Source organism: Canis aureus, chromosome 29 (assembly GCF_053574225.1).
Source record: "Canis aureus isolate CA01 chromosome 29, VMU_Caureus_v.1.0, whole genome shotgun sequence".
Taxonomy (NCBI): Eukaryota; Metazoa; Chordata; class Mammalia; order Carnivora; family Canidae; genus Canis; species Canis aureus.
The window spans coordinates 13,525,874-13,542,846 of record NC_135639.1 but is presented as its reverse complement, the minus strand read 5'-3'; the positions used below and the strand labels follow the sequence as shown (position 1 = coordinate 13,542,846).

General features: G+C 53.2%; 1 protein-coding gene across 6 annotated transcripts in view; it reads left to right on the top strand.

Annotated features, from left to right (window-relative positions):
- The first annotated feature begins 1,852 nt into the window (after positions 1-1,852).
- SLC18A2 (solute carrier family 18 member A2) overlaps positions 1,853-16,973 on the top strand; it is a 114,670-nt gene continuing 99,549 nt past the window's right edge. For all 6 annotated transcript variants that reach the window (XM_077877486.1, XM_077877481.1, XM_077877484.1 and 3 more), the window contains exons 1-9: positions 1,853-1,932; positions 2,202-2,336; positions 3,807-4,161; positions 13,720-13,778; positions 14,057-14,140; positions 14,481-14,573; positions 15,357-15,446; positions 15,573-15,616; positions 15,688-15,748. In XM_077877486.1, coding sequence (XP_077733612.1) covers positions 2,216-2,336; positions 3,807-4,161; positions 13,720-13,778; positions 14,057-14,140; positions 14,481-14,573; positions 15,357-15,446; positions 15,573-15,616; positions 15,688-15,748 — 907 coding nt within the window. In that variant the 5' untranslated portion in view covers positions 1,853-1,932; positions 2,202-2,215. The remainder of the gene's footprint in view (positions 1,933-2,201; positions 2,337-3,806; positions 4,162-13,719; positions 13,779-14,056; positions 14,141-14,480; positions 14,574-15,356; positions 15,447-15,572; positions 15,617-15,687; positions 15,749-16,973) is intronic.

Below are 16,973 nucleotides of genomic sequence, written 5' to 3'. Positions count from 1 at the left end.
TTTTGTGGGTATCAGTGAAAAGTGTGAAGACGCTGTTGTGGCCACGATGCTCCAGGGGTGGTGGCAGAGATCAGAGGGAGGGAGCATGGAGAGTGGCTTTTTCGTGGGCTCCAGATTCCTCCCACTGGCTGGGCTGGAGCTGGAGCTGGTGTGGCTTCCTGTGTTCACCTGTATGGCACTGCTACCAGAATGTGTAGGCACCCCAAGAATGGTGATTTTTGCCTGCTTGAGCCATTACTGTCCCCCAGCATCAACCATAGCGCCTGGCACATAGTAAGCACTCAATAAATATTTATTGGAGGAATGGATGGCGGATACACCAAGCTTTTGCTTTGCGCGGGGCACTGTGTTAAGGGATTCCCATTTCACCTTTACCACGACCCCACAGTTGTCGCAGTTAGTATCCTCATTTCAGAGACGGGGAAACTAAGGCACAGAGAGGCTACGTAATTTGCCCAAGGTCACCTATCAAGGAAGTAGCAGAACAGGACCCAGGTAGGCATCCTGACAAGAGCGCTTAACCATGACACCTCTCTGCCCAAGGAAGCATGGAGCAGAGCCTGTGTCTTTGGGTTCTGGAACTCCGGGCTCTTGGGGGCACTCCGTGGGGGTGACACCCTCCACAGCCATCTACACGACTCCCTGCCATCTGCCCTCTCCTCCTAAGTGGTTTTCCTTCTCTCCCTGTTTAATATTTAAGTTGACACATCCTGGGACATCCCGGAGTCCCCATGTTACTGACCTACTTACTTATCCAACCATCTTTCTCACACATCAGGGGGAGCATGGGGGTGTATGGAAGGAAGGAGGTGAGAGGGTGGGGGGAGCACCATGCCCCCCCCCCGCCCCCCCCCGCTGTAGGCAGCTTCCAGCTGACAATTAACCAACATTAATAAAACAAGGCTGGGCTCCAGGTTAGGAGACTGTAGCAGAGTAACATTTATTCTAAGTGGCTTTCTAAGAAAATAGCTCCAGTTCTTTCCACCCCCTAGAAGGGTCTCCAAAGCTCCAGCTGTGTCAGGGGGACATCGGTTTGTTTCTCTGCTGCTTATAAAATGGAGGGACCTTGGAAATCAAGAGTGGGCCCTTACCCCTTGGTAGTGAGGATTACAGCTCCTGAGCACCCACAAACGGGCACCGTGTCTGTCCTAACCTGAACCCCCCCCCCCAGGTTCCCTCCCCACCTCCCCACCTGGCACAGCGCCCAGCAGAGGACTACAGACAGCATCCAGAGTCTGGGCCAGCTGCCTCCTCAGTCCCTTTGCTAACGTGCCAGGTACTTGCCTGGTCTCTAGTGTCCCCTGTCCAGGGTGACCTACTCCTGGGGGCTCCAGAGGCCCAGGCCCCTGCTCCTACTTTCGGAGTCCTAGGCTCCAGGGCCTGGGGTCCTCACGTCCCCTCTCCCACTAGAGGGTGATGGATCGGTGTCCCCTTTCCCTGTGAGGGTACCCAAGGACCTGCTGGTCAAAGACCCCAAGCGGCACCCTGCATCATGCTCCAGAGGGGCGACAGGAGAGGAGCGGTGGGGCGCAGCGCGCCTTCCCCGGGAAAGAGACCGTCCCTGCCTCCCGACACCCTGCGACCCCCACCCAGCAGCCTTCCTGTCCTCACGGCCAGTGTCAGGGGGCAGCGAGGCTCGGGGAGCAGCTGGCCAGGAGGAAGCGCGAACCGGGGCCCTGGACCTCTCCATCCCTTGGGTCGCCGTCGCCGCGGGGGCGCGGCGGAGGGCGGGGAGGCGGGCTCCGGTCCCGGCAGGGTGGGGGCCCCCGAGGCCGGGACTGGGGGTGGCGCCCTCCCGCCCCGCCGGCCGTGACGTCAGAGCCGGACCGGGTAAAGCGCGCGGCGGCGGCGGCGGCGGCGGGGCGCTGGGGTGGAGCCGCGCGGACGGACGGAGCCCGGGGCGCGGGGCAGGCAGCCGCAGGCGACCTCGAGGTAGCGGGGGGCCCGGCGGGGGCGGCGGGGAGGGGCGCCCGGGGCGAGCGGGGCCGCAGGACGCACGGGGCGGGAGGAGTGGGGGGCGCGGGGCCCCGGGTTCGCGCCCCGACGCCGCGGGCGCGCGTCTCGGAGCCGGAGCGCAGGTGCCCCGAGGGCGCAGCCGCCGCAGGTGAGCAGAGCGGGGGGCGCGGGGACCCGGCCGGGGTGTGCGGGGCGCGGGGAGCCCCCGGGCCGCCGCCCCTCAGCGCGCCCGCCCCCGCCCGCAGCCCAGCCGCCGAGCATGGCCCTGAGCGCGCCGGCGCTGCTCCGCTGGCTGCTGGAGAGCCGCCACTCCAGGAAGCTCATCCTGTTCATCGTGTTCCTGGCGCTGCTGCTGGACAACATGCTGCTCACCGTCGTGGGTACGTAGGGACCCCGTCCCCGGCCGCCCCACCTCCCCTGCCGGAGCGCGCCCCGGGAAGGTTGGGGGACACACTTTGCAAAAGCACCTCCTTCCTCCCCGCGCCCCCCGCCCCCATCCCCACGTCTGCCCACTGGGCTGGTTGCAGCCGCGTTTTGTGGCTTCGTTTTCCTGGTGGTCAGGTCAAAAAATGTGACATCTGTTGAGAACCAGAACTTGTGTTTCCTCCTGATAATTTCCTGCTTCCCCCTGCCTGCTCTGACCGCGATGAAAAGATTTCTACTAAGAACCGGCAATCCCTCGGGGTTCGAAATAACGTTACAATAATTATTATGCAAAAAAATTATGCTGACCTTATTATTATTACAATAATTATTATGCAAAAATGATGAATATTTTTATGCTAACCTGGAATTATGTTAATAGTTATTAACAATTTGGCTTATCATTTAAAGGAAAGGGTCAGCATCCCTCCCTCCCAAAAGGGAAGTGACCTGGAAATATGTTGTATTAGTGTGCAAGGTTCCAGGTGGAAACGTTTCGGGACCTTTTCAAGAGCAGTTTGAACAGTGTTGGATTTTAGTCTTTTCTCTACAATGGAGTTTTGAAGAACTAAATAATTAAAATCCAGGGCTCCTAATAAGCCCCATTAAGAGCACAGTATTTGGTGTACTTTTCTTAAAAATCTCCAAAATTTTAATGAATAGCTTTTTAAAAGAAATTGGATTCTCAGGGATGGGTTATTCCCCTCCTCTGCATTTGCGGGTTCTCACCTCCAGGATTACCTGGGTAGGGATCTCATCAGAGTTCAGTAACAAGGACCATGCTTCTCCTTTGTGTGGAATGCTTTGTTGTCACACACAGGCCCAGAGCTGCTTTTACATGAGTTTTTCTTTGCCTTTGTAGAAGTCTCAGGAGTTTTTCCATTTTCCGGGTTGCATGAAACATTGGGGGGACTTCCGACTCAAGTAATGGAAAGATGAAGTGGGCCTGTTGCAGGATTTCCGAGTTATTACTTCCTGTGGGTTTATTTTTCCCCTAAGACCCGTAATGAAATTGAGATGCCTCTTTCCTGGATTCATTCACTTAAAGGTCTTTCTGAGTTTCTCTCTCTGGGGAGCTCCTGTTGACCCCAGGTCAGCACTGAACAGACTTCAGACCACATTTTGCTCTCCTAATGTAAGGGAACCCTGAATGAGCAACCCCACAGAGGCCCAGAACCCCAGGCAGGTCCCTCCTGCACAGTAGCTGGCTCTGAGGGCGGCTGGAGCTCTCCTGGCCTCCTGGGGCTTTGTTTTCTCCAGTAGCTCTGCCGCGTGAGGCCCTTCCAGTGTGGGCCCAGGGATCCCATTCCAGGGGCAGACCACTCTGGGCCCCGGGTGGCATCTGACACAACCGTCATTTTGCTGCCGTTGGTCCCGGGGTGGGCTCCCATATAGCCACAGCCTCCCTGTTGTGTTTTTGCCCGCAGTCCCTATCATCCCAAGTTACTTGTACAGCATTAATCATGAGAAGAATGCCACGGAAATCCAGACTCCCAAGCCAGTGCTCACCACCTCTACCTCAGACAGCTTCCAGAGCATCTTCTCTTATTATGACAACTCCACCGTGGTCCTGGGGACTGGCAGCCCCAAAGGACCCCCCGAGGGGCTGCTGCAGCTGGCCACCACGCAGCACCCGGTGACTAATACATCTGCTGCGCCTCCTGACTGTCCCAGAGAAGACAAAGCTCTCCTGAATGAAAATGTGCAAGTTGGCCTGCTTTTTGCCTCTAAAGCCACCATCCAGCTCCTGACCAACCCCTTCATAGGGTTGTTGACCAACAGGTGGGTAGGTGCTGAAATTTTGGCCAAGGAGGGGTTTTTTTTGGTTGGTGTCTTTTTAAAAGAGTTTATTTATTTGAGAGAGAGAGAGAGAGAGAGAGAGATAAAGTGAGTGCACATGGGGAGGGGCAGAGGGGGACCTGGGAGAAGGAATCTGAAGCCAATTCTGCACTGAGTATGGAGCCCAATGCCGGGCTCGATCCCTCAACCCTGAGATCGTGACCTGAGCTAAAACCAAGAGTTGGAGGCTCAACCTACTGAGCCATCCAGGTGCCATCTGGCCTAGGAATTTTATATTTATATTGTTGCAAGGTCTTTTCTCCCTAGAATTCTGTTTCTTGTTCATTTATCAGAATGTGGAAAACCAGTGGTGGGTGAGGTAGGGAGAACCCTGCACCCTCACCCTCCTCCTCCTCATGTTTCTCTCCTTAATTGTGATATCCCTTTTGTTCAACCTTTTGGTTGCCCCTTCTATCACTTAGAAAATAAGAAACTATTGAAACAGAGTAAAGGGTCCCTCCCCGAGTGGGAGAACTCAGGTTCTGTCTAAATGCCAGATTTCAGTAGTACATTTGTCAGAATCACCCTTGGGTAGCAAGACCTCTGCAGCCACCATGGCATCAGCATTGGATTCTGTGTGTCACACAGCTCTGTCTTTTCTTCTACCCCGGGTCATCCACTTCCCTATAGAAAGCCAGGGTGGTTTGCTTTCAAGCTGGCGTAGTAAAGGCTCAAGATGGCAGTTGGAGAGGGGTGGGGGGAATGTGGAGAAAGACCAGTAGATGGACCTCTTAGCTGGCTCTGAGGCCCTGGGCAGTGTAAACAGCTCCCTGGCCAGCTACTGAGCTGCGTCCCAGTGCACAAATAGAAAAGTGAGGCTGTTTTTTGGAGAAGTCAAACCAGTGAATAATGCCCCAAGCCAGCTTTATGTTAATCTGGATATTCTGGGTGATTTTTTTTTTGGACCCCTCTGAATTTTGAATAATTGTTCGCATCTCTGCTGTCAGTGGCCATCCGGCAAGTATTCTTCTACAGCTGAGGTGGCCTAGCTCTGCTTGGTACCTTGGGGATCAAAGTATAGGACAGGAGGCTTGCAGAGAAAAGGAAGAGGCAATCCCTGAAGGTGGTGCTGCAAAGAGGGGGAGCTGGGGCAGTGTGAGTGGTGGGGTGGGTTGCTCTACAAACGTGATAGCTCTAAAGGCAGAAAAAATGGTAGAGGGGAGTGCCCAGCGTCCTACTTGTGAACCAGCCCCAGACACATGAGCAGAGACAAAGATTACAGTAGGCAAGGAGCCCGTGGGTGGAATGAGTCTGAATAAGGTAGTCAAGGTGACAAGGAGGGTCCAAGACAAGGCTGTAAGTGGCCCCAAGTGCCAGGTTGGGAGAGGAGGGGGTTTTGTTGGTGTGAGGGGGGTGCTTGGGAGCCACTAGAGGTTCTAGAGCCAAGTTGAAGAGGTGGGAGCCAAGCATGGTTTTCAGTAGGTCAGCCTGGCACCCCATGTAGGCTGGGAGCAGGGACATCTTTGCTTCTACCCAGGCTTTGGCCTGTGGTAGGGGAAGCAGGCCCAGCTATGTCATTTGCAGGGTCCTTTGTTCAAACATCATTGAGCATTTCAAGACCGTAACAGCAGAGCATTCAAGCAAGCAAAGGGCTCCTATGAGAGTGGGGCCAGCTCTGGGGCAGAGAAGAGGAGGTCTGTTGAGTGAGGGGGCCCGGGGTGGTGGCAGAGGCTCAGAGAGACAGATCTGGTCTCCCCCAGCACAGGCTACCCAGAGACACACATGGGTTACTGGTCACATACCTGTGGCCAGTTGGATGGAAGCATGTTTTTAAACTTCTGCAGTTTGACTCTCTGGACCGGGTAGTGGGGCCACCAAAGACATTTTAACAATCCCAAGCCACGTCCAGCCCCCCAATATTGTGTCAAGCAATATTATGAAGCTTCTGGGTAAAGTGTGCTAAGTGCAAATGAACCTCATGAGGACAGGGTGACTGGGAGCCCCACCTCGAAGCATCGTTACTGAGGTGCCATTTGCAGGTTCCTCTCTTCTTCAGCAAGAAAACCAAACCGTAGTTGTAGGGTTGTTCTCAGCCTCCAAGAGTGCTTCTCTAAATGCATCTGGTGTAATTACAGAAGATGTCTCTGGGTTTTGTATTCTGAGAAAGCAAACAGCTCAAACGCTACATGAGGAAAATTGGCAAGGCGTTACAACAGTAATGTCTTCAATCACTTGGGCACGGATGTTCCTAGCTGAGATGCTTAACACAGCACTTAGGGACTTGGCCAAAATGGTGTGAGTATTCCAATCTTCCAAATGCAAATGGTAAATGAAAAGCTTTTTTAAAAACCTCACTCTCGTTTTCAATGCTTTGCTCACACCATGGGGAAGAAGCTTGTTTAAAGCCAGTGGGACCTTTTATCCTATGAAATACTCCAAAGAGTTTACCGTTTGTAGTCACCCAACACTATTTGGGGCACAAAAAAGGGGAATCTTCCAAGAGAAACCTAATTTTGTTTTGTGACTTGTGAAAGTCAATCTTTTCTTATGAGTAATCCGCTTTGCAATTTAGAACAAAATTGGCATCCCTAACTGGTTCCCCCAGGTACCCAGCAAATTTCAAAAGCCTCTCCAGTGGCACCTTGTATTATGGAAATGCAAACAAATTTTAATACTGATGTAGCGTAAACTCTGTCGTCCCTCCAAAACGCTCGTAATTTTTGTGTATATTTTTAAATACTTTCCAAGCCCAATAGACATGAATTTGGGGGGACCGGCAGCATTTCTGGGCGCCCCATGGCTCTGCTTAGAGAAGGGCTACATTCTGCTTTCCTTAACAGGACTTTCCTTGTGAGCTGCTGTATATAGTCTTTTGATATAATTTGTGCCAATCGCATCCTCAATTATGAACAAGATGTGTGACTCACATTGTCAGCGTTGTAAACAAGTGTGTTGAAAACAGCATTTTGCAGTTGGATAATAGTTTCTGATTAAAGAAGGGCGGTGAAAAGCATGGAGCATCAGAGCTTGAAGAGGCTTCAGCAAGGGCTTTGGGGCCAGTCCTGCCGTTTTGTAGGCAAAGAAGTTTTCATTTCTTCTTCAGGGGCTATATTTTTACTGCAAAGCGGGTGCCGACTCAGTTCCCTTCCTGAGTGGAAGAGAAAGCACCCGCCCCAGGGCAGAGGCAGGACCAGAGCCAGTGTCCAGACTCTGTCTGGGTGTCTTCCTCCCTTCCTGTGCTTTCCACCTGCTTAGTGTTTTACAGCTTTTACATTTAGCTACTTAGAATCAATGGCGCAGGTCAAAATCTGTCCTTCTTGCATCTGTTTGGGCTCTCTCTCATTGTACCAGGCTGAACTAGTGGAGTGAAAGCCCAAACGGTGAGTTATTGATTGCTATTTTTTTTTAGAGATTTTTTTTTAGAGATTTATTTATTAGAGAGAGCGCATGCATAATGGGGGGAAGGGGGAGAGGGAGAGAGAATCTCAAGCAGACTCCCTCCTAAGCATGGAGCCCCGCCGTGGGGCTTGATCTCACGACCCTAAGATCATGACCTGAGCTGAAATCAAGGGGCAGACACTTAACCAAACAGAGCCATGCAGGCGCCCCCAATTGCTATGTATAATCATTGAGCAGGGAGTTTAGAAAAAACTAGTGTGGTTTTTTTGGACACACCCTCCCTCACCTCCCCAGCCCCCCGGAAAATATCTTTGTCTAGCCCCTGGTGTGATCTGGCCCTGCTTGCCAGCATCTCTGCAGCGCTTGGGGAAAAAAGCCTTCTCCATCCCCCCCAGGAGGCTGGTAGGAGCCACTCCTTTCAAGAACCATTTGCGGCAAGTGGGACCCACTCATCATCACATGCGTCGCAGCCCAGACCCTCCTGTTCATGGTCAAGTTGCGGCTGCGAGTGGCTCTTTCAGGCCGGTGATACAAGAGGCGGGCTGCCTATCTGCTGTTCTAAATACCGGATAAGAGCCCTCATTCCAGACCCTGAGTATAAAGTGGCAATTCCCTAGAAATGTTTAAGTGCCCACAGGGCGGCTAATATGATATGAGTTTTATTCCTGTTTTATTTCCGTTTTCATTTCTTCTTCAGGGGCTATATTTTTACTGCAAAGGGGTGCCCAGAGAGGAGGGAGCGAAGAGCCTTTGATTTTAGCAAGTGCAGTGATCACATAAACAACAACACACTTTGCAAAGCCCGCAGGTGCCTTGGTTGGCTTGACTTTTATCTTGGAGGCTCGTGTGACTTAGAATCCCAGTTTATTCATTTCACGACTGCAGCTGTGTGTCAGAGGGAGGGGGAGGAGGCATTAGACCAGCAGCGTCTGTTACCACCTGCCCTGTACGTGAATTTGAGGCCTATGTACCCCTGACGGGAGGGTTCCCAGGCAGGCAGACGATGGAAGGGCACCTTCAGGTTTCTCTCCAGGAATCAGGTTAAGGACGGGGCATCATGGTCTTCACTTGCTCACCGCAGGGCTTCCGTAGCGGTTGTATCTGGAGAACCAGGAGCTATTCCAGACTATTCCAGATGCCCTTGGATGGCCGGGGAACGAGTTCACTTGGGGTGCTGGGGGACCGCACCTTCGGCCCCCTCCTTCGCTCATCCTCGTGGTCTCCTAGGTCTGCGTTTTATCAAGCCAGCATCAGTGGCTTAATTTATTTCCATAGTTACCCCTATATTTGAAAGCCGGTTATTTGTCCTCACAAATCTTAGTCCACATCTGAATGACAAGGAGGAAGCCGCAAGGCATGGATCTCTACAGAATGGGCTGCCGTGATTTTTTTTTTTTCCTCTAGCTTCAGCCAGTTGGTCTGAAGTAGGCTTTGTGGGAAGAAGCAGTGACCTTTTCAGTTTTTCTGCGGACAGGGAAGCCAGCCCCTCCTGAAAGGGATCTCCCGTCCTAGATGTCATTAGGATGGTGTGACACAGTCTCACTTGTGCAGTGAAGAGAAGCTGGCAGTGGGATGGGGCGCTTCTTGGGGGAGCAAAGGCCCCACCTGAGCTGCGTGTCAGGGAGCAGGGGTCGCCCCCACACACTGAGGAGTCCAGGGCTCCACAACCCCCTGCAGGCAGCTACCAGCCAAAAAAGACAGACCTGAGCACTAAACCGAAGAATTTTGTTTTACATACGAAACGATGGACCATCAGCTCCTTGGTACATCTCAGCAATGTAAGGCGTCATCCCATTTCCCGATGTTCACTTGCTGTACCACCTTCTAGAAGATAACTGAGAAGGGTGATGTCACCCTTGACGTCTTGTCTCCTCTGATGATAGCTTTGTACCCTTCCAGATCCTCTACTGTGTGTCCTTGCTGTTGTCATGTCCCAGGGCAGAGGGAGCCTGAGTTTTATTTTATTTTTTGTTACTGATTATTTTCAAAAAGATTATTTATTTATTCATGAGAGACAGAGATGGAGACTTAGGCAGAGGGAGAAGCAGGCTCCCTGCAGGGAACCCCATGTGGGACTCCATCCCAGAACCCCGGGATCACACCCTGAGGCAAAGGCAAACGCTCAACCTCTGAGCCGCCCAGGTGCCCTGAGGGAGCCTGAGTTTTAACAGGCCTGAGAAGGGAGCTTGCATTGGTCTCTATGGCAAAGATAAGCTAGTTATTAAAGGAAAAAAAAGTATTGATTTTCAGTGATGAGTTAGGGAATACGGAGTTTCTCCACTGGTGTGTAGGTATATATAATGAACATAACTTTTATTGCTTTGTACTTTTTTTCTGGGGATTCAATATATGACTTTTAGTCTATTTTCAATTGGATTAACTGCTCCCTGATGCTCTTAAAGAGGATGATCGTGGGCTGGGATGATGCCTAAGGGGATAGAAATGGGACATTTCGCTAAAGGCTGCATCAGATCTAGCTCCGCTTAGCACTGAGACAAGAGGCTGACTCACATGTTCATGATTAATGTCACTTGAGCCTCTGTCCATTTAGGAGATACTGTGAGGAAGGAGAAAGGGCACTGGTGATCTGCCCATCTCCCGGTGACCCTGGGGCACTGGACATCTTTCCTTCGGAGGTGCGTGTTCGGTGGGGGAGGGGGAACAGAAGAATTTGAGGGCGGAGAGCTCCAGGATCTGCCCCTTGTGCCCTGTTGCCTTAGGGCTGAGCCCTGGGGGAAAGATGCTGCCCAGCACTTTCCACCGGGCAGCCCAGGCAGCAGCTTGGCCAGCGCTGAAAGTCCAGAGTACGTGCGCGTCCAGTAACAGGAAGAAGGGGTGTGAGCCCGTGGTCCCCAGAGTGGTGGGCTTGCTCTGGCACCATGGGGGAGCTGCTCTGTGTTTGAACCTCCACGTTCTCATCCAGCATGAAGGTTTAGACTGGCCAGCCTGTGAGTTTCCTTCGTGTTTGGCCATGTGGTTATTCCATACATGCTTTATTAAAATCCCAAAGGGATTTAAAGACAGTAGCTGCAGTGGTTTTAAAGCAAACACAAGACCTGGGCTTGATAACAAGAATCCTATATAAGTACACATCCCTGCATGGAGCCATCTGGCGTTAAGCCATAGAGCATTCATTCCACTCACCCGGTGTGATCCCCCACCAATATGTATGCTAGCAGGACCTGGCACGCCCTAGGCACTCAAGATAGGTCCGTTATCCTGAATTAGGGGCAGGTTACTTAATTTCCCTGGCCCTCAATGTAGTCATCTGAAAAATGAGGATCATGCCAGCTGCCTCACGGAGCTGGGGTGAGAATCACGAGTGGTCCCCTTCCTAGTTTCCTATTAACGTTCTTGTGGAATGCTAGAGGCTCCTGGTAAGAGGAAGTTACTCTGGATGTGTCCTGCCAGGTGGCCCGGGCCACTTATCCGGCTGCAGACTGAGCATCGCTGCACTGGTATTTCCAACAACTTTGACAAATAGATCGTTTTCCAAGGAGTATGTTGAAAGGGGGTGAGAAGCCTAGGTTTATTGCAGGGCAGCTACAGGCATCGCCACAATTCCTTCTTCCCCCAAGATGTGCAGGAGTTGCTGAGAAGCAATGAATTGCCTATGAATTCGCTCTCAGCCTCCTGGTAGTTTCTTCCCTCAGTACCCTGCAGTGCTGTGTAGGGCCTGGTGTTGTGAGTGGGGCTCTTTTGCCCAAGTGAATAAAGAGTATGGAGCAGTCAGCTCCAGGCTAGCTGAGGTTAGAGAAGCTGTCATTTGACGGCCATCTGAAGTGCTGTTTTGAACCCTGGCATCCTGCCCTGACTTGCCTGGTTGGCTCTGAGCCCCACCTGGTGCAGTGCAAGCTCACCTCAGGTCACAGTAGGGGGACTTTTGCATGGGATAGTGGGAGGAGGGCTGTCTGAAATGATGCTATTTTGAGATGTTATTTGTATTTTTGCTAGTTTCTGGAGCACATGAAGCAGTTAAAGAAAAAAAGAGGAGGGGGAGTATGATGAGGACCTTGTGGAAAGATTCTGTGTAAAGCCACATATGTCTTTTGGCTTCCTGGGGAGGTGGTGAAGTTTGCAGGGAAAAGCCCTGGACTGGACAGGATGGCCCTGAGTGAAATTAGCCCGCGGGCATTTGACAGGTCACTTTGGTGGCCTCTGTTTCCTCATGTGAGATGGGGAGGTGGTCATCTGCCTTTGTCAAATCGTTGAGCTGATGGCTGTAAGTGCTTAGAGAATTGAGTAGAACTTTATTTATTCATTTTTTAATTTTATTTAATTAATTTATTTTTTTAAAGATTTTATTTATTTATTCATGAGAGACAGAGAGAGAGAGAGAGAGAGAGAGAGAGAAAGGCAGAGACACAGGCAGAGGGAGAAGCAGGCTCCATGCAGAGAGCCTGACGTGGGACTTGATCCCGGGTCTCCAGGATCATAACCTGGGCCGAAGGTGGCGCTAAATCACTGAGCCACCCGGGTTGCCCTTATTTATTTTTTTAAAAAGATTTTATTGGGGATCCCTGGGTGGCTCAGCGGTTTGGCGCCTGCCTTTGGCCCAGGGCGAGATCCTGGAGTCCTGGGATCGAGTCCCACTTTGGGCTCCCAGCATGGAGCCTGCTTCTCTCTCCTGTACCTGTGCCTCTCTCTTTGTCTCTCTACATCTATCATGAATAAATAAATAAATCTTAAAAAAATAAATAAAAAGATTTTATTTATTAGAGAGACAGAGATAGCAACAGAGAACATGAGTGGGGAGGAAAAAGGAGAAGCGGACTCCTTACTGAGCAGGGAGCCCAATGCAGGGCTTGATCCCAGGACCCTGGGTCATGACCTGAGCTGACACAGCCGCTTAACCCACCGAGCCACCCAGGTGCCCCTGCATGTAACTTTAAGTGAAGGTATTGTTATCGTGATTTTTTTAAAAATATTTTATTTATTTATTCAAGAGAGACACAGAGAGAGAGACAGAGATGCAGGCAGAGGGAGAAGCAGGCTCCATGCAGGGAGCCCGATGTGGGACTCGATCCCAGGACCCCGGGATCACGCCCTGGGCTGAAGACAGAGACTTAACTGCTGAGCCACCCAGGTGTCCCATTATCGTGATTTTTTAGTCAAGCCTAAACTAGAAGTCCCAGTCACTCACTTCCAGGCTGAGTGACTGGGACTCAGGACTCCTTGGTCCTCATTTGGTTCCTATCCAGGAGCCCGAGGGTCTAGGGCTGGAGGGAAACAAAGCCTGGAGATGCTCTGGGCTGTTCTGCTAGAGGATGGTCAGTCACTCAGCCAGCATTGGCCTCCCACCCAGGGCAGCAGGGGCCAGGAAGCTGCTTTCACTCTCCTGTCCCATCCATCTGTAGAGCAGGAGCCAAGCAGTCTGCATACTCTGCAGGCACAGAGAGGAAAGAAAAGGGGATGAGGGAGGAGACCCTTTCTGAAGCACCTTCTATGTCCCAGGTGCCTGGTAGCAGTTTATCACCCACATCTCCTGTCTTCCCTCCAGTGCTGGGAGGTGGCCTGTGGCTTACTTGGCTCACACGGTAGGGCCGGATGCGATACCAGGAGGCCGGGGTCTTCCCACTGCCCCTGTCCACCCGGGGGGGCAGAGCCCTGTAGGGACTGTGGTCTTTAAGAGCAAATAGGATGTTGAAGTTTTGCACCAAAATCAAGGCCTAGTTCTCTAGGCTGGCCTCATCGAGGTCAACGCGTAGGGAGACTTGAATATCCCCTTGTATCCTGATGCCTCTCAGACGTAGTGCCGTTGTCTCTGCTGCCGCACTGATGAATCACCTGATGACCTTTCACTGGACTCATTGGCTTGCCATTGTCCCTTTGGAGAAGCTCTAGCAAAGACAGTAATTAAAGAATAATAATAAAAAGATGGAAACCGGGGTGTTGTGTATTTTAGACATGCCCTGGGTTACTTGCCAATATTGTGTTAACATTTATTCCGGAGAAATTTCTGTCCAGAGTGGCAATCCTTAAATGTATTCACGTTCCAAGGCAGTCAAACACGAAAAGGTCACATAGGAAGCACCAACTATATGAATTTTTAGAAAAGTCGACCAAACCCTCCTCCATCTGATCCCAAAGGTAAGGCTCCATACAAAGCCTTAGGGAAATACGGAGCAGTCACCAGACGTTCCCCGTGGCTCTCTTTTGCAGAATTGGCTACCCAATTCCAATGTTTGCGGGATTCTGCATCATGTTTGTGTCCACGATCAGTAAGTGTCTGCTGTTTCCGGCTGCGTGTGGGTCCCCGCGTGGGCTCCGAGGACCACACGCTGGGCGCTGAGCCTGGGTCCCCCGGGGTGGGGGGCGGGCCGGGTGCTGGCAGCGGTTGCAGAAGGGGGGTCGGTGGAGCTGTTCACGGCACAGGAGCACAGCGCGGTTAGTAGGGAAATGCGCCGTCGGGGCGAGGGATGGCCTCAAGGCGCCCCTGCGAGACGGTGGCCCCGCGTCAGGCTGGCACTGATGCGCGGCGCGGCCGCCCCCTCCGCAGTGTTCGCCTTCTCCAGCAGCTACGCCTTCCTGCTCATCGCCAGGTCGCTGCAGGGCATCGGCTCCTCCTGTTCGTCTGTGGCTGGTAGGTGCCCCGAAACCCCAATCAGTCAGCGCCCGGGGCTGGTGGGGGGCCGGGGGAACAGCTTCGGTCTGTTGCAGGGGTCCCCAGGCTCACCTTGGCTGGTGGCCCCTTGCAGAGTCAGTTGGAACAGTGCAGGGACTCCCCGGGTCAGTGGTGGTATTGGGGGGGGGTCCGTCGGGAGGGTACTGCTCCCTTGGATTTGGCTTGGCCTTATATTTCTGCGAATCTGACAGGTTTGGGAGCTCACAGGTCCGGGCCAGAGTTGGGCAGGCGAGTCACTGATGATTCTCTTGGTGCTCCCTTGACAGCTCGGCTGTTGACCATTTCTTCTCCTGTTTAGGGATGGGCATGCTGGCCAGCGTGTACACGGACGACGAAGAGAGAGGCAACGCCATGGGCATCGCCCTGGGAGGCCTGGCCATGGGGGTGCTAGGTGGGTGAGGGCCTCCAGGAGCAGGCTGCGGGGAGGGCCTGTCTGCTGTTGGAGGCCACAGCCTGCCCTCTGCCCACTCTGAGTCTGTTCCCTTTTTATTCCCCGCGCCCACCTCCCAGCACCGGAGGGAGGACAGGACATGTGATGATAACTGCTCCCTTGGAAAACCGGTGGGACCTTCCTGACCTGGGAGGATGTGGGCTCCCCTGCCGCCTCACCCCAGCCTGCTGGGTGACCTTGGGCAAAACAAACCAACCCAGACCTTCCTGAGTCCAGATGTAAAAGGAAGGCCTGAACCCCTTCTCTTGGACATTACCATCCCACCCGCGGACCTCCCCCCCTCCTCCTGGCTGACCTCCCTTGCCCCAGGGACAGATCCCTTCCTTGAGAGGACATGTGGGTCCTCTCCTTTCCCTGTTGCATCCCCAGCCTTCACTGGGGAGCCCAGAGTTCTCTCCGAGCTGGTTTAGAAGGAACAAGATCCGCGCTGACCCATTTTCCTGTGCTCCCTGAGTAGCTCGGTTGTGTGGCCTGGGTCTGGTTGCTCTCTGGTCTTTACTTTTGGGGTGACCCTCATATGCTCATGCCCATGCCTTGCGTAGAAAACTGCTTGGAGGGAGTTGCTGGGGCACCTTGAGCTGAGAAGAATGTAGGGTGGCCACCCCCAAATAGTTTTGGGAACAAAGTACAAACTCAAGGAACAAATGGACGGTCCTAGTGGAGTTGGGGGTGGGGGCACCAGTCCCAGGCCCTGGCACCAGCTCCTCTTTCTCTTCCTTGCAGTGGGCCCCCCCTTTGGGAGCGTGCTCTATGAGTTTGTGGGGAAGACAGCTCCGTTCCTGGTGCTGGCTGCCCTGGTGCTCTTGGATGGAGGTGAGTCCATGTGGGGACCTTGGCCATGCTCTTGGTGGCTGTGACCTGTGTCAGCAGGTGATCCGTGTCAGCAGGTGTTTGCAGCAGGTGCTTGGGGCACCTTTTTTCCCTTCCTTTTTCTTGTAGCTATTCAGCTCTGTGTGCTCCAGCCATCCCGGGTCCAGCCAGAGGTAAGCCCCTGGGGAAGGAGGGGGCCACGGTGGCCGCGTCAACCTTTTTAACCCCTGATTTTTGCTGACAGAGCCAGAAGGGGACACCGCTAACCACGCTGCTGAAGGACCCGTACATCCTCATCGCTGCAGGTGGGGCCCTCCTCAGTCTCCCCGCTCCTTCTCAGCCAAAAATGGGGGTTGGGTGGCGAGAACCAGTGCTCGCTGGGCTGCTGGAAACGTTGGGCGGTAGAGAAACACGAATAGCAGAGGGGTTACGTATGCACCACAGGGAATGGCTTTCTTCCATCATTAATTTCTGACACTCAGCCAAGTTCCTTTGTCGGTTTTCATTTGGGGCAGAGATGTCCGGGTCACGGAGATGCCCTGACACAGAGGTTTATTTGTGTCGGTGGCCATCGCTGTGTGGCCGTGAACTTCTGGAAGGAGTCCGTGGCCTCACTGCAGGCATCGTAGGTGGGTGGTCTGAGTCACCTGGGCATGCATGGATTCAGGCTGACAGCACAGCCCCAGAGGACAGCTCCCTCCTGTGGAGAGGTCACTCTGTGCACTACCCCAGAGGCTGCTGGGAAACCGCCCTTGTCTACAGAAGGTCCCATCTTTGGGTTCTTGGTCTAGATGGATTCAGAGGAAGCCCTGGTTCTATGGCTTGTGGGAGGGTAATGGGCGTCATTCATCCAAGAGACTGTCTCTCCAAGACCAGCTTGGTGATGTAGGCCTGGGGCTGCCGAACAGGAGACCGGTTATGCTGCCTGGGTCTGGACACTGGTCAGCACCGGGCCTGGGGTCAGGTCAGGAGAGGGCAGCCCTGAAGTGTGGCATCAGATGCAGTTAGGGGTACATTTGTTTAAGCAGTGGTCATGAACGCTGGTCAGGCTGGGAGAGTCTGGCTGAACTGGATCCATGCCCCTACCTCAGAGCATTCCAGTGTAGCCTTTTTATGCCCCAGGCTGGCCGCCCGCTGCTAGATTTGGTCAGGGGGGCACCTGTGTAACCCTGGTCTAGACCCTCTCCATCATACCTGTCAGCCAAAGCATTGCAAACCTGGTGTGGTGACCTCCTAATGCAGGGGGACCTCTCTGTGCCCCCAGTAAGATGCAGGGACAATTCCAACACCCAGGTGCCCATGGAGCCCGGGTTGTCTGAGGGGGAGTGAGGAGGTGTATGGTGAGAGTGGGACTCCCTGAAGCCCAGCACCCCCTGCCTCGGGCTTTCTTTGACCCTCATCGTCTCACCCTGACTCAGAGAGGAAAGATCCACCCAGCACTGACTATCAGGCGGTCACACTTCCAGGCAGCCTTGGCTCAGGGAATTGGGGGCCAGGCGACGTGTCTTATTTGTTGTGGTGGGATTTTAA